This window comes from Hydra vulgaris, chromosome 05 (genome assembly GCF_038396675.1).
Source record: "Hydra vulgaris chromosome 05, alternate assembly HydraT2T_AEP".
Lineage (NCBI taxonomy): Eukaryota > Metazoa > Cnidaria > Hydrozoa > Anthoathecata > Hydridae > Hydra > Hydra vulgaris.
Window position 1 is genome coordinate 43,741,769 of NC_088924.1, and position 23,286 is coordinate 43,765,054.

Here is a 23,286-nt window from a genome sequence, read left to right on the forward strand (position 1 = left end):
CCTAGAGGCTTCTGTCGAGGATCCCATTTCATTTCGATTTTCAAATTAGGGTGGTGAGTCGCAATGTGTTAGGTCAAGTAACACTATCTATTGCCAGAAATCTAGTTTTGATATTTCCATTAATTGATAGCACTGGTAAATTACCATTTGCTCCAATCTATAGACATCAGTAGACTAAATTTAGCGAATTTCATTTTAAATTGGTTTAAAAAAACATCTGATATAAAATATAAAATCTACACCACCTTGTCTATTGTGATACCGATACTTACACCTTTGGTTTTATCCAAACTATAAACTATAATCAGAAAATGGCTTACCCTCCTTCAACACATATGTGTTTCGAAACAAAAGTTACAAATGTATTTTTTAAGCTTCTGACATGGTTGTTTTGACTTGTTGAGCCTCACTCAACTTGTTATTTTTTTCTTTTTCTAATTTTTTTTGTTGATCCATCGCGAGGATGTGTTGTGTATTTGTGGATTTGCAATGTTTAGTGACACTCTCGATTGTATAAGATATTGCTCCGAATATATATGGAAATTGTTTGATCTTGCTTTTTGTTGGTGTGTAGTTTTCTGTTAATCGGTTGGAGTGATAATACTTCTCCCGGCAATTTAAGCAAATCATGGTATCATCAAACTCATTGTTCGTCTTACCTTCTCGATTTTTTTTGCGTTGCTTATTTAATTCTTTTAGAAACCTTTTAATATTCTTTGTTGCCTCTTCTGTGTACAACTAAGCCAGGAATATCCTTTTAACCACGATGGTTGAATTGTTCGAATTCCTTTAATTTTTTTCATATAGGCTTTGTCCATCATTGCTGCTTGCGGTGGTCATAGTAACAGGTTTGAGTTTTCTTTTACGTGCAGTTAAAAAGTCCAATGTCGCGATACTAAATAAATGAATAAATTATAATTAATAATATAAAATTTATCTTATAATTATCGCAATAAAATAAACATAGTGACAAATGAAAATAATGAATGCAACTTACATGAATTTCTTTAACTTATTTGTAAACTCAATAATCAACTTATAAACAAAATAATTAGAACTGAAAAAAATGTCTAGTCTATTTAAACAAATTTTAGAGACCGTTTAAAATAATATACGGTTTTTGATGAATAAATTGTTTTTAAATCATTTCAGACATGTAATAATCGAAGGATCGGAATTTAGATGCAATTTTTACAGCGTAAATTCAACTAAATCTTTTTTGACCATAATTAACTAGTTTTTAAAAGTATTTACTAATTGCACAATTAAAATGTATTATCTTTTCCTGAAGCAACCTAGAGTCATTATTCATTTTTTTTAAGTCTAATTCTTTGATTTCCAGAATAAGACATGAATGTAGAATTTCGACAAACAAATAAAAATAAATAAATAAAATAATATTTTTGTTTAAACGATAAAACTTTTTAGTTAAAATTTAGTATTTTTTTAAATAAGTCTAAGTGCTCTTATAATTTTCTTATGTTCTAATTGATAATAGAAAATGCAGAAAATAAACTTTTAGCATTGCGACAAAATTTAGTTTCATTATTATTTTAGATAGTTACTTTGCTTTTTATAGATTTCTTGAATAAGAGAGAGAAAAAAAAGAAAAGAACTGCCAATATAAATCAATAGTGGCCCTTTTGGGCAACTTAATTGCATCAAAGGAATATATTGTCGCCCTTCCCAAAATTCGGTTGCCTGGTACCGTCTGGCAACCACAAGTGTACACCCCTGTATTGCATTATTATGTATAAATAAAATAAATTTTATATAAATAAAAAATCATAAAAAGATTTTTAGACAAAAAAGTAGTCATTACTATGGTAGTTTGATTACTATATTTAAAAAAAAAAAATTTTGTAAATCTAATTAGTTCATTTTTATTTTTTCAATAACTAAAATTTGTTAGTAAATATTAAACTGTTAAATTTTAAATTTGTTTTATCTTTCATTTGTCTTATTTATTGTTAAGTTATTCTCTAACAACTTATTTCATAGGATTTTTCAATGTCATGAAACGCTCCTTTTTCAAAAAACTGCGTTGTTTACCATTTGTCGGAACTAAGGTATAATGATTTGAAATTATTTTGAACAAATAATTCAAAACTTTATGAAGTTAAAGTAAAAGTAAGCAAAGTATTAATATTGTTATAAATTATATAAAAATAATTTTATTTAAAAAAGACTGATAGACCTAATAGTTTTTTTAAAAAAAGACTAAGATCTAATTGTAATAAATAGATTCAAAAAATCTTGTACCTATTATTGGATTGTGTATTTATTAACTCCAAATTTTCACATTATTATTTTTCTGTCAAAAAATACTACATATTGTGAATAAAAAAGCGTTAAAATGTTTATTTTATATATATATATATATATATATATATATATATATATATATATATATATATATATATATATATATATATATATATATATATATATATATATATATATATATATATATATATATGTAAACAATTTTTTATTTTTACAAAACTCCCAAGCTCGTCAAGCATACCAAAATCCTCTTTATATAGTAGAATTAAGCTGGGAGGTTCTTCCTTTAAGAAAGTCTAGCAGTGGCATGCTGGCTCCAAAAAGCCTATGCGGTATTTTTCTAGAAAGGCCTATTTTTGCAGGATTTTACCATATATGCTTGATATAAGGCCTATAAATACATAAACGTAAATATGTAAACGTATACATAAACAGTATGTTTTATACATTTTTATACAACGTTACATTTTATGACATTTAACTAAGAGTAAACTAAGTAGCGTTACATTGCATTAAAAATAGATCTGGTTTATATCAGCATTGATATTATTGCTTAAAAATGTAATGATAAGTTTCAGATGAAGGTCAAATGTCTAGAAAAATGTAGAAAAATCAATGGATTTTTTTTATTGCCCAACAGGTAATTGCTAAAGCAATATTTTGTTTTAAAAATTATTTTTATAATGTTAAGTAACTGAACAACACTTTATTTAGTAATTACAAAAACTTTAATGATATTATGATTAATATATATACCAAGTTTTATTTAAAATAAAAATTTACCTGATATCTTGTAAATCTAAAAATTCTTGTTTTTGGAACAAAAGTGTTTTACTTTTGTTCCAAAAACAGTGTATGTTACTATTTTAAATAAAAGAAGAAAGGTTATGCAAAATAATTTAATTGGTAATTTTGTTTATACAAAACAATCAAAATTTTATTTGTGTTCATACTAAACATATAAAAGCATTAATTAGACTTTTTCTTTTTGCCATTTAACTTTGTTTTTTTTTTTTAATCTTTTTCGATTTTTTAAGATACTATTTTAGAAGTTCAATTGATTATATGCATAATATATATCAAGATATTATATACTACAAAAAAACGAATGGGAGAGATTTTTTTAAAAAGCTAAAAATTTCTAAAAACATCAAAAACCCGGAGAAATTTGTTGCATATATGTCATGATAAAGATATGTTATGAAAAGGTGCGTATTTTAGTTTTTTTTTGTTTTTAAAGCAATTTTTTTTATGAATTGTTTTTCTACCGTTGACTAAAAAATATTGAAGTAAATAAGGAATAAGTATAGAAATGGTCGGTTTGATGGAGACGCGTATTTTACAGATCTGGACAGCTTGGATATATATATAAGGAAAAGGTTTAAAAAAGGTTGGTGTGGAATAAACTTACAAAGACCCGTATTTTTACAGGTCCAGTCAGCTAGTGAATAATTAATAATAGATAAATTGTTTTGTTTTTACTAAGATAGAATTAGTAGAAAAATATTTTAGATAAATAAATTTTTTAATTGTTTTTTATCATTTTGAGAATATTTTGACCACCCAAAAAGGTCAAATAACAAACTTGATGTTTTAATTTTATGGTCACATAGCTATTAAATAATACGATAGTCGACTAAAAAGTTAAAAAGTTTTAATGATAAAATGTTTTAATTCAAAAAAACTTCAATTTTACGAGTAGTTTTATTTTAATACTTAAAAATCAGCGGTTGTGATTTCTATTAACTCAATAATTTCAGGATTGCAAATTCCTATCTGATTGTCATGATCTTAATACACAGTTTTTTTTAACTTATTACAATTGTCAAAAGTGACTTAAGATTTTGTGATATTTTCAAGGCCGATGTTAGATAATGTTTGCATTTTATAATGCAAAATACTAATATACTAGCGCTCAAAATTTAACACTGTAAATCAGATAATTAAAAAAATTGATTTGTGATAGCATAAATAAAGTAAGTAAAAAGTTGTTTGCTGATCTGTTTGGGGTTCTGCATCACCTCTGGGGTCAGCATGCCACTGCTCACTATAGTCTCTTCATCTTTTTTCTTTTTATATTTGATATTTCTCAAAGATTTTTATTTGCTGGTATGCTTTTATTTCCTAATAGTTATAGTTTAGTTTATCAATGTTTAATGTAAAGATAAATTTTTTTAAATACATTGGTAAACTTTTTCTTTTTTTTTATATTACAATACAATCAGATTGTGTATTATTGTTAGAGCAGCTGACATTGCCTCACTTATCTTGGATCTTTATTATCTAGTTTGTTAGCTAGTAATTTCTTTTTTTGTTTTTTTGTTTATTCATTTTGTGAATTTTGTTCATAAATAAAAACAGTATTAAGAAGTATAACTCCTTTAAAGTTCAAAATAAGGAGTTTTTCCTTCGGGTCTGTAACATATTTTTTTATGCATACATAGCCAATAAAGCCAAAAAAACATAATTTCAACTGATATCTTATTGAATTCATTGTGATATAGAAGAAGGAAAAGCAACAGTGACAAATAAAGTGAAAAGTCTTATTGAATCCTTTTTGATAACAAGTGCTAAAAATAGTTTAAAGCAAATTTTTTTTAACTAATAAAAAAAAAATTTTTTTGCTTCATACTATTTTTATCACTTGTTATTAAAAAGGATTCAATAAGACTTTTTATTTTCTTTTTTACTGCTGCTAATGGAAGCAACAGCAGCAAAGAAAGTTCTTTTTTGAATAACCTTGTTTCGTAAATACAAATAGGGATAAAAATCTTGAATTTTCTTTTTTATTGAGTTATAATATCTGAAAGAATCTTGCTACACATAATGATTCCTAAAAGTACATGTTTATAAATTGTAATTTAGTTACATAGTTATATGGCTTTTATATGTAATTTTATTTTATATTTAATATTTTATATATAATTATATTTTATAATTTTAAAAAAATTATAAAATATGATTATATATAAAATATTTTAATATAATTTTAAAGTTTTGGGTTGCTTTATTGCACCATCAACAAAATTTTTGCATAAAATTCTAATAAAAAGTTACATAACTGTTGGATAAAAATATTTCATAAAAGTTTTAAAATGTGCTTTTAGTAGAGAAAATGACAGATAGGTTTCAAAATAAAAAAGTTACACAACTATTGCATAATAATATTGCTTAACTGTTGCATAAATATAACACACAAAAGTTTTAAAATTTTAGCAGTTTGGACAGACTGTTTTTTACCTAAATGGCAGAAAAATAGTGTTGGTATTGAGTTCATTTGATAAAATCTGTTGTATGAAATAAATTTATTACAATAAGAATTGTATAGATCAATATTTTTTTTTTCAAATGAAAGAATATGTTTAAGACAGTTATGCAAACTTTTTAAAACTTAAATTAAAATTGCCTGACTTATCCTTGATTTTTATAGTGTGCTGTGCAGATAAGTATATAAAACTTAAAAAATACCTCAAAGATGAGAGTTTAATGTCTGCAAAATTGAATACAAACTAACTGTTTATTAATCTAAAAATAGAAGTTGTTGATAATCTAAATATCATTTAAAAACTTTGTGATATATATATTATTCTGGCATATTTAAAATTCGCCGAATGGTCACACACGAGCAGTGAACGTCTGAGGGGAGAAATGAAGTTCATTAGAATAAAGGAGATTTTTTTTTCAAACAAAGCGTATTTTGACAGTTGTCAAGACAAAAAGTAAAGATTAATATAGAAATACTTAAATTATAAATAAGACAGACAATGCACCTAAACAGTACTAATAATAATAATAAACAATAAATTGTTTTATAAACACTAGTATTAACAAAGATATACAAAAATATGTCACCAAACAAAAATTAAATAAAACAAAAAATTAACTACAAAAATAAAAAGTATGCATCCAGCAATGAAAGGCTTTAGAATGGAAAAAAACATTAATGCCAATGTGTAAACATAGTTTGTGTAGTGATTAAGTAATAAACATCTCCTCAGAGTTGCATCTATTATTACTGGCGTTTCGTTGAGGATCAGCACTTATAACTAGTTTATCCCGTCAGACAAACGTCTTCGCCACTTGTGCTTTACCCCGCAACTTACGCTTATTCCATACTGCAGTAAAAAAGGATTCACAACAAATAGCCAAAACCCAACCACACCCAAATTTGTAAAACACTAATATTTTTTTGATGATATGATATAAAAAGTGTCAATCTACTGCGCAATATAAATAAAAATAATTAAATAAATCACTTACCATACCACCGGTAGAAAAAACTAAAACAACTAAAGTGTGTAAACAGATAATTCTAATAAATTTTCTCTTAAGACTATTTAAACCATATAGTTACATCCAGCACAAATAAACCAGAAACAATCAAATGGCAATGTACTCTATTAAAAACCCTTTTAAAATTAAATAAAACACAATAGAGTCATCAAAATACTCTAACGCTGTCATAGATACTTCATTCGAATTTTGTTAATCAATCTAAAGTGTTAGAAAATGAAACAACCCACGCAACTTAAAATTATAACTAAAAATCAAGTAATATATGAAAAAGTAGAAAATATATATATATCGCCTACAAAAATGTAAAGATTTAAAAATATAAATAGTAATTTTAATACTGTTTTTATTTATGAACAAAATTCACTAAATGAATAAACAAAGAAACAAAAAAAGAAATTACTAGCTAACAAACTAGATAATAAAGTTTTTAATCTTTTACGTAATTAAATAGAATAACATGAGAAATATACCAAATACAAAATTAATGTAAAGAGAGGGAAAACATATTTTAAAATAAGGCTTTCTCTACGGTCCAAATTAACGTATATTTGAGACCATAACAAATGCACGATAAAAAGTTTAATTCTAAACAATCAAATATGGAAAAAACTAGAAAAGTTATGTAAGGTAAACCAATAATATTATAACATTTAAATAGTAAAACCTAGGAACTGTAGCTTAGTAAAAAAAAAATATGTATAGATTTTTCATTTATGTTTTTTTATGTGCCGTTTGGATTAGAAATTTCTTGATCGATTTAATATTTTTGTAACTCGCAATAGGTGGAGTTGGCCATATATTTTTAAGATCAGTATCCTGTTCCACAATATTCCAGTGCTTTTTTATTATTTTATTGATAAGTTTTCCAACTTTTCCAAATGTTGTCACTATCAGTAAAATTCTCTCTTTTTCTCTTTCTTATTTATATTTATTGTAGACAAGTTCGTGTTGTGTATGTCATAGTGCTTTTTTAAAACCTTTGTTAATAGATTGAATAGGGTAGCCTCGTATAACTAAAATTTGTGCTAGTTGTTTTAGCTCTTATTAGGTTGTAATTGTTCGAAATAATCTTATTGTATCTTAACGCTTGGCTATATACTAAGTTGCTTTTTTGATAAGGGGGATGGAATGAATTATAATGTAATAGTGCTGTTGTATCTGTTGCCTTTTTGAATATTGTTGTTTCTAACTTTCCATCTAGCTTTTTGATAATTGTTAGATCCATAAAATTAATAGAATTGTTAGATTTATTGAAAGTAAATTTGATCGTAGAGTGGATGGCATTCATAAATTCGAAAACTTTTGTTAGTTTCTCTGGAGGCCCATGAAAAATAAAAAATGTATCATCTATAAATCTTTTATAAAAAGAAATCCACATTGAAAATTGGTCAATTATTTTCTCATCAATTCTTCCCATAAATAAATTAGCATAGAATGGGGCTATATGTGTTCCCATGGTAGTTCCTGTTAATTGTAAAAAGTGATCAGTTGAAAATTAAAAGTTGCTGTGGGTTAGGATGGTTTCTAATATAATGTCAATAAAAGCAATAGGTGGGCATTTTATGGGTCCATTATATGGCGGTGCACTCTTTATATAAAATTTCACGGCGTCAATACCTTCGCGGTGAGGAATGTTTGTATACAAAGATATAACATCAGCCGTGACAAGGATATAATTGTTGGTTTCTAGTACATGAGATTGAAGGAGTTTAAGGAGGTGTGTTGTGTCTTTAAAGTATGCTGGTAGTTGTTCAGCAACTGGCTGAATAAATTCTGTGATAAAGAACGACAAGTTGTCGATTGGTCCGTCACAACCAGAAACAATTGGTCTTAAGGGAATGCCTATTTTATGAATTTTGGGAAGGCCATAAAACAGGGGTGTATGAAGAGGTGTTTTTGGACGAAGGAACTCCAATGTTTTTTTATCAATCATATGATGAAGAAACATATATTCAATAAGGTTGTTAACATCTCTTGCTTTACTTTTTGTTGGATCTTCTGAGAATAGTTTATATGCGTTTTTATCTGATAAAAGTAGATAGATCTTCTCTTCATAGTCCGTTTTATCTTAAAGTATCTAATAGTGTGCTGTGCAGATAAGTATATAAAACTTAAAAAATACCTCAAAGACAAAGATGAGAGTTTAATGCCTGCAAAATTGAATACAAACTGTTTGTTAATCTAAAAGCTAGAAGTTGTTGATAATCTAAATATTTAGGATCTTTTTTCTTTTTTTTTAACAGTATTTAAAAGCTTTAATTAGTTTGTTCTCAAAAAAATAACAAACAATATAACTTAATGTGAAATTAAAATCATTTTATTTTAAGATTCAACACCAAATTGATAAAACTTGCAAAGAAATTGAAGAAACCTCTTTTTTAACAAATGGTCTTCCTTATGTAACAAAGGTAATTTATACTAAAAAAGTTTTTACTTTGCGTAACCATTAAAGTTTGTTCTAAAAATAAGCTGCAAATTTTGTTTTTTATGAATTAATCTAATTTTAGTTTTAATTTTTTGTTTTTAGTTACCATTAAATGGACTTTCCCCGGTATTTTTTTGTAATTTTCCCATTTTGATCTTTTATTAAAAATAAATTTTGGAAAAATAATGAAAGTTGGGATTTGGAATATTTTTATTTTTATTTTAGGAAAATATTCAAAGTGAAATAAAGAAATATAAAGAAATAAGTATAATTTTGTATTTTGTATTTAATTCTTTTCTCTTCTACAAAATTGAAATTCAAGACAAAAGACAACAACAAAATTTTTGTCTCAAGTTTCAATGTTAAATTAATCCTGTATGAAAAATACAAATCAACTAGGAAAGATAAAACATTGAAGTAAAATCCTACTTTAGTTTGATGAGGATAGAATTCTACTTTTGTGTGATGAGCAGATCATGTTAATCTTGAATAGTAATTTTACTAGTGATGGTTTCATGATAAAATTCCAAGCTTTCTTTAGTTGCAAAGCAGGCTAACACTTTGATGGGTTTTTGGTAATAAAAATTTGCTTTGAAATTCTATAGTTTTAAGTTTCAAAAAGTTACTGCATTGCCTATTATGGTTCAACAAGAGGCACGTTTGATAGTATCTTATTGGTCAAAGGCCAACAATGTATGATCAGACTGGTAGAAGATAAATGACTGATCATTAAAAAGTATATTAGAGCAACAGGTCCTAGCCCCCTCTAAGGTTGCTTATGAGAGTGTCAGTGTGACCAAAAGTGTGATATTAAATATTGGGCACTTTAATGTTGGTTTTATATGAGAAAATAGTGAATATATTGACAAGTATTTATGCAGAAAAAGACTAGGCAAGAGAAGAAATGGAAGGTTTCTGCATTGTTCTTAGTAAGGTTTTAAAAAATATTTGAGAAAAATAAAAACTGACTGTATGTTGAGATATAAATGGTATATTTTAAGGATATTGTTCAGTGCTCAGTCCTTTTCTTTTTTGTTTTTGTTTTAGAAGCTTTCTAAAGAGTTCAGTTTTTCATCATTTGAAAAAATGAGCAATGATTTTAGATACAGATTAGGACTAATTAGTACATCCAATAGGGTGCATTAAAAAAGATTTAGGTCCAAAAAAAGAATAGGGTCCCTTACTCCTGAAACTGCCATATCTCTATGTGCTGGTCTTCAATCATCTGCATAAAGATTTTGTCATTAGGATGCTGTTAATATCAGCATATTAACTCTAACTGTTAATATCAGCATATTAACAGTTAGAGTTAGTGATTTCAGGAAAAAATACAAAGCCGAAAAAAAAACTCAAAGTTCAAACTTTCTTAGGCGCTAAAACAAAAATAATGATGATGACAAATAAAAAAACCTTTTAATATTATATTTAATTTTTTTTGTTTTCTAATGTTCAGTTTGGCTTCTTTTTTTCTCAAATCTTCTGTTTCAGAGCTTTTGAATAAACCTTTTTTCATAACTTTTTCTATTTAGCCTCTATTCAATAGTTTCACAGGTAAGGGGGGGGGCAACCAACTATTGTTCATTTTGTCAGTAAAAATTAATAATGGTTGATCGCCTCTAACATTTCTCAAGAATAGTCCAATGTCCTGCACCTATTTTGACCCCTGATATTCTATATATCCTTGTTTTATATTATATTTTTATGTTCTAAAATCATGATGGCCACACACTACTAAAGGTTAAGAAAATGCTTCACAATTATTTCAGCGAAAACAATTGGATTATTAAATGATTTTTTCTTTTAAATTATACTACTTAAAAAATAAAAAAGTTTTAATTGGTTAGTTAAATTTTTAAGAGATAATTTCTTTAACTCTCTATCTCTTAACTTTAAAAAATCTTTGTTAAAGAAGTCTAGTTTTAAGAAAATCTTAAAAAGCCTATGATATTAAAATAATAATTTTTAAATAAAAAATAAATAATAAAACAAATAAAATAAAATAGAAAAGTTTCGTTTTTATTGTATATGTTTATTTGTATTAAAAATTATTGAAAATCAATATTCAAATATTCACACAATTAATTTGAATGTTCATGATAATAGAGCAAAATATTTACAATATGATGATTTAAATAACTCAAATCCGATTTAGATGGAGATGATTGTTGGATGAATGGATATGTTTCTGGTACTGTTTATTCATCTGATAATGTACTGTCAAATTTAATGACCAAGGTAACATTTATGTGTCTATATAGATATTTAGTATAAACTTTTAGGTAGAAACTATAATAGTATTTGGTCATTCTCAAAAAGTTAATTTTCAAGACCACTGTATTCATTTAATCATCTTAATACTATGGTAGATCAACATTTTCTGTAAATATTGTTTATAGTATTTATAATAAATAAGTAATTACTTTAAATATTTGTGACTTATGATTTAGACAATTTTTAGAAAAAGATGAAAAAGAAAAATATAAGCATAATTTTTAATTCTCATTTCTCATATGACAAAGCTGCCCACTCGCATATTATCATTAAACGTACTTTCACTTCCACTTCCACTTAATATATAAATTTGATATATAAATGTACTTTCTCTTCCACCCAATGTCATTACTTTATGTTTATGAAAATTAGTGAAGCCCCAGGAGATTTTTTCCTAATTTGTGATGCAGTATGTTTGTGCATTGTTTTGTTTTTAAAGTTAATTCTAGATTTAAAAAATTGTGCAAATTGTTTTAGGTCTATGCTGAGTATATATGGTCAAACCCACTTCACTCAGATGTGTTTCCTGATGGTAGTTACTTTTTTATTTATTTAAAATTTTACAACTTTCAAAAGTAACAATAAAATCAAAAACAAGAAAAATGACATAGACAACAACAAAAACAACAACATCATCATTAAATGCAACAATAATAGTTAACAAACACGTTAATCGTGTTAATATTCTTCTTAATTAATGAAAATGATTTAAACAAAATCTTTTTTAAAAAAAGATAATAACTAAAACAATCTTAAAAATTTATTATTTGTAATTCATTATTAGCTTATAATATTAGCTTGTTTGTAATTAATTGTCTATTTGTAACTTGTTGTTTGACTGTAACTTGTTGGTTGTTAGTAAATCGTTACTTGTCTGCAACTTGTTGCAGTTTTGCCTGATTGGCATTGATATGTCATGTTGACATGTTATGTCACATTGAAAAGTTGGCATGATATGTCTGATTGGATAGCTATCTCCGCGAAGGTATGGTATGTTCAATTTTATGATTTTTATAATTCATTAATAAGATGAGGATTTGGACAGGCAGCATCTATATACAAAATCTTTTGTTGTGGCGGATGATGTGTGACTGAAACCTTTGAAAACAGTTTTTTTAATATGATTTTATCAGTAACTTTTCATGTGCTGCTAAATCCATATATATATATATATATATTTATATATATATATATATATATATATATATATATATATGTATATATATATATATATATATATATATATATATATATATATATATATATATATATATATATATATGGATGTATGTATGTTTATATTTATAGATACTATATACATAAATACATATACTTATTAGTTATAACTATAAACCTCATTATATGTTTTAGTGCGTAAAATGGAAGCTGAGATAGTTAGCATGTGTATAAACATGTATAATGGTACTCCTGAATGCTGTGGAATGGTAAAGTTTTATTTAGTTTGTTTAATTTATTTTATTTTCCAAATTCTAATACTATTATAAAATAAAAATTGCTAAAATAAACATATTAAGAGGATCTCATCATTATGATCATGTCATAATGATTAGATAATATAAATAATATAGTTGCTTCTAAAGGTTGTGTTTATTACAAGAGAACTATAATTTCTTTAAAAGGTTGTGTTTATTACAAAAGAAATATAGTTGTTTAAAAAAGTTGTGTTTATAAGACAAAAACTATAGTTGCTTTAAAAGGTTGTCTATTACACCCTTTTATTTATTCTTCCACTATTTTTTGCTTGTTGAGAAAACAAACGGAAACAGTTGAAAGAGAGAAAAAATTATTTTAAGGCTTTTAATCAAACTTTGAATGATAATTTAATTGTAATCATGTAAATTGCTTATAAATAAATTTTTTCAAAAAATTTTAAATAATTGTTTACAAAAAGCAATTTTGAATGAGAAGCCAAAATAATCATGAATTTAACAACAAGGGCTTTAACATGAAAATAAATTTGCTAATTATGCTAATTTTTGGTAAATATATTTGCAATGGGTATTAAGACTCTTGAGAGAAGCATTGAACTAGGAAACTTTATAAACATCTTTTTTTTATATTAGAGTAACAAGAACACATTTATTTTTTACACACTGCGTAGTTTATTTTAATAAATTGTATTTCAGAGATTTTAGAGATCAATGTATCTTTTTCCTGTCTCGATAAATGCCAATCAGTTTATAACTTCATAGGTTTAATTTGCTGATTTTGCTGAGTCAACTAAAGAATTTCCTAAAGAATTAAATAAAGCGATATTCCAATAAAGCGATATAAATTCCTAGCTAGATTTTCTGTTTAGAATGAATTAAGTTAATTTAAGTCTAACTTAAGCTCAACAAGTCATGCCTGGTGGTATGAGTGTGATGATTTAATTAACTTTATCTGGTAGTAGTACTCCTCATATGCATTCTCTGTACTAAAAAGCAGATATACCATGACTTGTTATCAAGTGTTTGTGCATATATATATATAAATTTTGCTGCTCTTGATCCTGCCTTGTTTTTCTTAAGTTTGAATTTTTTTGATTGCTTTTTGTTTCAAGGCTGACTAAAATTTCTCTATAATTAGAAAATTGTTGAATATCTTCTGAACTGTTGTTCTTAAGTGCAAGAAACGCTATGAGATAACCAGCTAATATAGTTTCTAGCAGTTTTAAAAAATTATTTAGAATCTCTTAATCATCTCTTTCAGATACAAAAGGAAAATCTAAGAAAAAGTCAAGAAAAGTTTTCCACTTAAAAATAATAAAAACTTCAGTAACAATCATAAACACTTTTCTTTTTTGATCTCAATTTTTTATACAGGAACATACATACATTTTTATACATACTTCATTATCAATGTAGTAATTATTGATTTCTAAAAATAGTAATAACAGTTTTGAAAATTTTTTATATATCCTCTGATTATATTCTGAAATATATTCTGATATTCTGAAAAAAGTTGTAAATTTTCATGGACTTTTACAAATTGTGCAACTACTAGTCTTCAATGTTACAATACAGATGACTATTGTAATAATAATAAAAATTGTAATGATAACTATATATAAATATAATATAAATATTAAAAATAAATATAATAAAAGAGTAGTAATAATAATAACAAATCAAAAGTTATAAATATCAGAGGATAAATATCTTTCTAAAAAATTGTTAAAAAGACAATGTTTAAAACTAATAATTTGACTCAATTGATTTTAGTGGCAACAATATATGGTGACATACATTTTTTTTTGTATTATAGATGACATCTGGAGGAACTGAAAGTATTTTAATGGCAGTAAAATGTTATAGGGAGATTGCACGAGAAAGAGGAATTCGATATCCTGAAATGTAATAGATAAATATTCTGTTAATCATGTTTATGCAAGTTATAATATATATTGTTATTAATGTACTAATTCTTATTAATTCAGTAATTGTTATCAATTCACTAATTGTTAATTATTAGTTTATAAACTATAGTCATTAATTTATTTTCAAAATAGTAAACTCAATTTTTTTATTGTATTAATGATTGTGATTGTGTTTCTGTAAATTTTTAATCTTAAATTCCTTTCTGGCAAAAGAATAATAAAATAAGTAGTTATTGTGAATATTTTCTTGCAATTTTTTATTTTAGTATTGCTCCTGTTAGTGCTCACCCTGCTTTTGACAAGGTTATATTTTGTTATTTAACATCCAGTAACTTCTAATAGTTTATTTTAAAATTTATTTTATAATTAGTTTTACGTATTAAGTATATATATATATATATATATATATATATATATATATATATATATATATACACACACACACACAAACGCATAACTTTGTTTTTATCTATACACATAAATATATTATAAACACCTAAATATATTAATCCCTGCAGTTTACCAGGCAAACAAAAAACAATTAAAAAATATATCTACATATACACAATTTAAAAAATAACACAATGTAATATATTTCACTTTTGTTCTGTTCTTGGGTTAAAAGTATATTTTCCTAACCTGTTAGGTCTAGAACAGAAAGGAAATCGCTGTTGTTCTAGGAAAACTTTGCTACTGTGACCGAGACAATGAAGTTTGATATATTGCATTTATTCGAGAAAAATCTTGACTTGCTTTTAAATCGATTAGTCGAGCTTCCTCCTATAATATTCTTGAACTGCTAGAGTTGTCCAGATGTTTCTACAGTTCTCATAAACACTCTAAAACGTTCAAGAAACTTCCAGAACGTTTAAAAAACTCTCAGAACTTTCTAGAACATTCTTGAATGTTCCAAAAATAGCCATACAAGTATAAAAGCACAGGTGTCTCGAACAAAGATTCTAATTTGTGTTATTGCAGACTAAAAGGATAATGAATCGTAGTTGAAGAGAAGTTATTTATTTGATATGAAATCAAGAGGTTGTTTAAATCCAGCTGGTCATTCTGCTACGTGTCTAGACAATTTAAAAAGTCAAGAGTGAAAAAGTATTCTGTAGGAGCAAGTCGTAAAATGTGCGAGGGCTACAAGGCATACTTTGGCATGTCAGTCGGGGACCAAGTCGAGTTTTAGGCACCGCATTTCACATGCAAAAATTGTAAGAAAACACTTGAAGGTAAACTGAACAGTTGCTTCTAGCTTAGATGCGTTTTAATTTATTTTCATAAAATTTCAATGTTTTAAATCTGGCACATTTCAAGGAGTTGTAATTTCCAAAGTTTTGTCATAAGTTGTGTACTGTAAGCAAATGTGTTCCATCTTTAAATCGTTTCATATTTTGAAACCAGAAAGGCGTGAACGATTTAATTAGGGACCTCCGGCTTACAAATTCACTTCTGATATCCAGGCTCAAACAGTGAAACTTGATTAATGATAGCTTGTAAGTCACAGATCAGAGGAAGTGGCATCAAAGATTCTCCAACTTCTTCAGTCAGCATGATGAGCTGTGCTTCTGTAACAATATTGCCATTGCTATTCCAGGTTACAGGTATTGCATGTAATCCTATTGAATGGTTCCTAATCATAGACAGTTCATCCTGGAGCCTCACAATGGAAATAACTACCCATCTCTCCCGATAAAGGAGGTTTCACAAAATTTCCTTGTTTCCTCTGTCTCAGTTTGCTTTCTTTAGGACAGCCCTGACACTGAGGTGCATTATCGCACAAAGAACTGGCCACAACAGACCGAGTTTTCTGTAGGGAGGAGCAATCTGAAGTGGAAGCTGCTGATAGAACCTCATAAAATGCTTATGCCACTGCTGCACATCAAGTTAGGCCTCATTAAGCAATTTGTCACTGCTCTTGACAAGGAGTCAGCAGCATTTCAATACCTTCAAGATCTTTTTCCAAAGTTTTCCAAGGCTAAGGTCAGGGCTGGTATATTAGGCGGATCACCGATCAAGAAGATCATAGAATGTGAGTTTTTTGCAAAGCCGTTGAACAAGACAGTGAGCTATGAGCAGTTTTGTTGCAGTTGTTCAGGGCTTTCTTGGTAATCACAAAGCTGAAAACTATGTGGAGTTGATTACGTCAAAGTGGGATGCAGACTGTCTCTGAAAGTCCATATCCTTGGTTCACATCTCAGCAAATTCAAGGAGAACATAGGCGCTTACTCTGAGGAGCAAAGTGAGCACTTTCATCAAGATATATTGGACTTTGAACATCATTACCAAGGACAGTATAACAAAACATGGTGGGGGACTACATTTGGGTACTACTTCGAGAGAGTGATTCACAGTGCAATTGTAAATCTAGAAAATTTAAACATTTCTGAATCTTGTTGAGTAGTTTTTGACTGTGTTTTCCTATTCCTTGTCCAATTTTCGTTTTTACTTGATCATAATAACAAAAATGAAAAAAAATCGTTTTATTTTCATAAAATAACAAGTTTTCTTTGTGTTTTTGTTGTGTAAGCAAAGTTTGTGCATAATGAAGTCATTTTTTCACACACTTTAGACATAACCTATTGAAATATAATACTTAGAAGCCAGGACCAAGAATTGTGCTTCATAGCGTAATCAAAAAAACAATTTTTGCTATAAATGTTTTTCTTATCTAAATTGTACCTGCCCAAACCCAAGCCCTCATTTGATGTTTTTACTGAAGTCTTCAAAGGTGGCTTCAGTGAAAGCATGGCATTTCAGTATGACATCATTGGTGGCATATATAATTGCTATTAAACTATTGTTTATTATTGTTTTACAGGTAGTTGTGTTATTATTATAGTATTGTAATTATTATTTTTAGGCATGCCAATATTTTGGAATCAAATTGACTCACATTCCAGTGGACAAGAAAACCGGAAAAGCAAATGTTAAAGTATAATATCATACAACTTCAAAACTGCTTATTCTTACTACCCTTAAATGTTTATAAATATTAACAATAATACATGTTCATTCTTACTACCCTTAAATGTTTATAAATATTAACAATAATGCATGTTCATTCTTACTACCTATAAAAACATGAATATTAAGTAATATCAAATAGTAGAATTTAAAGTGAAATTCTTTTTAATTTTAGAATAATTTCAAACTTTCTATTTTAAAAAAATTTTGAACTTTAAGAATAATGCATGTGAAATAATAATAATGTCTGGTCCTGTGGGTAGAGCTGTGCGGCTGAAGTCACATAATTGAATTAAATTTTTTTTTTTCACAACATTTTTACAATCTCAGATATATAAGCTCTATTTTAATAATAGCGCACAACATGAATGTAGTATTAAGTAAAAATGGTAGCTGAGCTGCTTGTAATATAAAGTAAAATGGTAAAAGAGTAGTTTAGATGCATGCATTTAAAAACAATTTAAATTGTATTTATTGGCACTTTTAATTTATTGCTATTTAGTTTATTAATAATTTTTGTAACCCAGTTTTGGTTCATTCATTTCATTTAAACATTTTAGTTTAATATTAATTTGAACAATCCAGGTTTGGTTCATTCGTTTTAAATAATTTCATTTTTATTTATTTTTTATTTGTTTGACTTGTTTCATTTCATCTTCTGGTATCAAATCAGATTAGATTTGTTTCAAGTACTTATTGTTTTAATTAGACAAACTTTTTATGAAGATAAGGTTGTCATACATTAAAACAAGTGAAACATAGTATTATCTAGGTCTTGAAATTAAATAAAGCCTAATTTTAAAACTTTTTTAATGGTCTTGAATTTGAGCAACACAGTGCTTGAACCATTATATGCTGGGCTTTTCCATTTCTGTGCGTGTTTTTTTTTTTTCTTTTTTTTTCTCTTTGTTTTTACAAATAGAAGCTGGGACATAAAGCGATATACACACAATCATGATCAAAACTTATATTTTAAGCCAAAACTTATATTTTCCAAAGAAGTAAAGTTTAATTGTCTTTTAACTAAAATTTACGTTTTTCTGCTTCGTGCTTGATTTCAAACCTTATTTATTCTTTGATAACATTTGTACACCATTCTTTGTTTACAAAATATTTATATAAAATTAAATAAAAGTGAATTGGAGATTGCTAATTTTATATTGAAATGTATGAAATATAAGAAAAAAGTAGACAAAATATTTACAATTTTTTGTGCATGATTATTTAGAAATGTCTTGCTATTTTGAATAGGCATTGTCCTTAAGAAAATTCAAGTCATAAAGTTTTATTTTATTTTTAAATCTTTGCTATTTTTATTTTCTATTTTTTAATTTAATTTTAATTTGTTTAATGTTCTTTTTTGTTGTTGCAGTATCTTTATTCTTTTTAGATAATATTTTAAAAAGTGAATTACCAGAGGTCAACAAAATGAACATATATAATCAATAAAAAACAAAATAGCATAGACTATAATAAAAATATACATCAATAAAAAATGAGATAAAATAGACTATAATAAAAAAATGTACATAATCAATAAAAAATAAAATAAAATGGACTATATTAAAAATAAATATCCCCAATAATCTTTTAACTTTTTTCAAGCTTCAGTTTATTTATGCAAAAAAAGTGCACAATTCATATTGCTAAAATAATGAAGCTGCTTTTTATGTATTATAATTTAAAAAGTTTGACAAATAAAAATAATAATACTAAAAAAGTAAATTATTAAAAATAAATATTATTGCAAAAAAAAATTTTAATTTTGAATCTTTTTTTATTTTTATTACAATTTTTTATTTACATATGTCAAAAAAAATTTTGAAAAAAAAAATTATATAATTGCTTAAATAGCAAGTTTTATAAATATTTTATGATTTTGTGTTTTAGACCTTTAAACAAATTTATTAAGTTTCCCAATAATATATAAATTTGTAAAATTTAAAATAATTTTTCATTATTTTAGTTGACAAAAAAAGCGATTGGAAGAAGAACTATATTGGTACAAGTTATTTTTTTATTTACTTAGTTTTTTTGTTACTATTTTTGTTGTTTTATTATCTATTGGCTTCTATTATTTTTAAATATTTCATATATTTATCAAAAATTTTAGATATTTCATTTCCTCTATTAATAATTAATCATAAGTTATATTGTGAATAAAAATATTTTCAATTTGAAATTAATTTATTTTTTATTTTTTTATTATTATTAATCTATATGCTTTTTTATAATTTGAATTCCAGCTTGTTGGCTCAGTACCAAGTTATCCTCATGGATGTATAGATCCTATTGAAGAGCTTGCTACAGTAAAATTACTTTAAAATTATCTTAATTTCAGTTTGTTGGAAATACAAAATTAGTTATACATTTTTTTAACGAATTTTTACGTTTTATTTTAGTTGGCACAAAAGTATAAAATCTTTATGCATGCAGACTGTTGTTTAGGAGGTTTTTTGGTTCCTTTTATGAAGAAGGCTGGGTAATTAAAAATTGTTGCTGTTTTAACTTGAGTAGAATAACTTTTGAAACCCTACTATAGTCACTTTTTTAGTATTTTTTTGTTCTATAATAAATTTGACTTTTTTTTTGTTGAAATATTTAGCATTTTTTTAAATAGTTCTTAATTATCTTTTTAAACAATGCTTTTGAATTTATCATTTCAAAAAACTATTTCAAAAAAAATTTAAATGTATTTGTAGTTTCTAATTTTTAAAAATAAGTTTGAATTCTTTAACTGTTTTGATATATTAATCCAACAAAAACTGTTCAATTGATCTATTCTAAATAATGCCTTTATAATGCATTATGATGACTTTAATGATGATTTTGGTTATAATTGTTTATGCGACACAATGATCGCGTATGGGTTACCAACAGAGTCATCCAGTAAAAACAGATTGTAATTAGTCTTGATGAATAATGAATAAAAATCATAAGAAACTATAAAGTAAGTGGTAAGACTTTTGTTAAGTAGAAGAACAAAGTGTAGAATGCTCAGGGGGAGGAACAATTAATGCTTTAGTCACTCTATGCATAGATATCATATGCAACAAAGAACAAACAGTCTACAGGTGGGATAGTTTAATGCATTAGTATGTTCCGTTCAGCTGTTTGGTATTGTCTTGTTATGTTTTCATCCACTTTCAAATCAGGTGAATAGAAAGCTAAATTCACTCACTTCTTACGCCTTTGGGCGAGTACAGCAGAGCCAGACTTAAGATCTACAGAATGGATTTCAATTGATCAAATACACACATTAGTCACCATAGGCCACAAGCCATCACTCTTAGCCAAAAGAGCTACAACCCCATACTAGTGTGGAATGATGTACTATGAAGTTTGAGATTAGATCTGAGCATATAGTCAGCGAGCGCTGATCTGATGTGCTTTGTGGAGCTTCCAAATGAATGTGTTTATGAGTGTCAGCGTAGTCATTAAGTTATTGAGTTTTGTTGTTGTGGTGTACATTAGAAGACATCAGAGCTCACCAGCCACAAAGAATATTTTTATAATTGTGCCACACAATGATCGCAAAAAATGACTAATGGAGCTGTTCAGTTATGTAGACCTAGGAGATGTGATAATAGAATTAGGTTGTAGATAATGTCATTAGATAACGTTCAGAATTGATTGTAAAGACTATTTAGTAGGGGGAATAAAGTTTCATGACTTAGGGAGAGGGGTAACCATAACCAAGTCCGCTATAAAACCGCTGGTGTAATAATGGCTCCTATGACTAAAAATATCATACAATATAAAAAAATAAAAAATAATTAGATGATAAAATTGTAAGAAAATTGATAATATATGACTATATTTGGACAACATAAAAATAAAAATAAAAGATGGGGCTTATAAATGTGGTACTATTCATGGTCTAAACACTAGACAGTAATAAATTAAAAACTGATAAACCCCTGTGTTTCAAGATATATAAATATATTGTTAATGTTACAAATATATAATATAATACTCACAAAGCGCTAAAATTCATGGGTGTAAGTGGTAAAAAATGTTGGTGCCATTATATCCAATTAGAGTTAAGTAGTGCATTATTACATTACTTTAATGCTGATGATTTTGGTTTTAATAAAAAATAATAAATTAATGACGATAATAAATAATAATAATTGCCAATAATAATTGCTAAAATAAGATGTTTTGTTTACTAATAAATTTTTGTATTTAAGATTTCAGGTCCCAGCTTTTGATTTTTCTGTTGCAGGTATAACAAGCATATCTATTGACACTCACAAGGTAATTTTTTTTTTAAGATTTTTTACAAATTATGAGAAAATTTTTGACATACATAAGTTGTGATTTGTTTATTGTATATTAATATTAGTATGGCTATTCACCTAAAGGCTCCTCTGTCATTTTGTATAGAAACAAAGAAATTAGAAGTCATCAGGTATGACTTTTTATTTAAGACAAATAATTTTTAAGACATTTAATACATTTATGAAGGAAGTCACTACTTTTTGATTTTGTACAATCCTCACTTAACTCTGACACAAACATTAACAAATACATAAGTAAATGGTGGGCGGTTGAACTCTGTTTAAAATTATTTATTTCTGATATAAAGTTTTTAAACCAAATTTACATGTTGTTTTTTTTAGTACTTTACACAGCCAAATTGGACTGGTGGTGTTTATGCATCTGCCTCTATGCCAGGTAGTCGTCCTGGTAGTATCATTGCTACTACATGGGCTGCAATGATGTATCATGGAGAGAAAGGTAGATTTAATTTTTTTCTAAATTTTAGAAAACTTTATATTTTGTTTTTGACATTTGACAAAGTTAAAATTTTATTATGAATATCTCTTTTTTTTTGAAAAAATATCCCTCTCTAATTTAATTATTATTTCTTATTTTAATTGTTTTTAATGTAGTGGTAGAACATTTAGATCACAATGATTTGAGGTTCAAATCCATTCTATGGCTTAGAAAACACTCTGCTTGATTGTTTAGGATTGAGAGTTAAAAATAAAATTAAAGATTTTTTATTTTATTTCCAAAACTCTAAAATAATTAATAATTCTAAAGTTACCAAATAAAATAGACTTTTTTAAATTCACTACAAAATGAAATGGTTATTTATTTTTTGTAGTAAAATTGGTCAACAAATAGATAATAGTTTTTGTTTTCCCTATCAAGTAACTTTAAAGAAATGAGTAGTGGCAAGTGCAAGATAAACACACTCACTTTTTGCACTTATGGGTTAGCATATTGGAGCTAGGTATAAGACCATCAGAATTGATTTCGATTAAATCTATACATTAGTCATCATTGGTCATAAATATTTACCTTCAGTCAAAAGTGTATGAGTGTCGTTAGGTTACAAGCTGTCACCATATCCAGTGGGATACCCTAATGCCAATTGTGGTATAATTGTATATATTAGAAGAGATTGTGGCTCACCAGTCACAGAGAATATTATATTTATGCTTTACAATACTATGGAAGCATAGATATGACCCACAGAACCATTTCCAAGCATCCACTGTGCGTCCAGTCAGATAAATATGTGAGAAGTAATTCTAAATGCTAGTAATTAAACTGCAATAAGTATCAAAGAGAGATCAAAGAGTTAGATTCTATTTCAGCATTAAAACTTTAGTATTTGTTAAAAATATTAAAACAGCAAATTAATTAG

The 23,286-nt window shown here is 26.4% G+C and overlaps 1 protein-coding gene across 2 annotated transcripts in view; it reads left to right on the forward strand.

Annotated features, from left to right (window-relative positions):
* Positions 1-23,286, forward strand: part of LOC100205190 (sphingosine-1-phosphate lyase 1) — a 57,973-nt gene that overhangs the window by 16,513 nt on the left and 18,174 nt on the right. For both annotated transcript variants that reach the window (XM_065798257.1, XM_065798258.1), the window contains 16 exons: positions 2,002-2,069; positions 8,910-8,990; positions 9,110-9,133; positions 9,233-9,272; positions 11,160-11,242; positions 11,756-11,810; positions 12,650-12,723; positions 14,546-14,634; positions 14,924-14,960; positions 17,521-17,592; positions 19,591-19,626; positions 19,871-19,933; positions 20,027-20,106; positions 21,818-21,884; positions 21,973-22,038; positions 22,250-22,367. In XM_065798257.1, the coding sequence (XP_065654329.1) occupies positions 2,002-2,069; positions 8,910-8,990; positions 9,110-9,133; positions 9,233-9,272; positions 11,160-11,242; positions 11,756-11,810; positions 12,650-12,723; positions 14,546-14,634; positions 14,924-14,960; positions 17,521-17,592; positions 19,591-19,626; positions 19,871-19,933; positions 20,027-20,106; positions 21,818-21,884; positions 21,973-22,038; positions 22,250-22,367 (1,053 nt within the window). The remainder of the gene's footprint in view (positions 1-2,001; positions 2,070-8,909; positions 8,991-9,109; positions 9,134-9,232; positions 9,273-11,159; positions 11,243-11,755; positions 11,811-12,649; positions 12,724-14,545; positions 14,635-14,923; positions 14,961-17,520; positions 17,593-19,590; positions 19,627-19,870; positions 19,934-20,026; positions 20,107-21,817; positions 21,885-21,972; positions 22,039-22,249; positions 22,368-23,286) is intronic.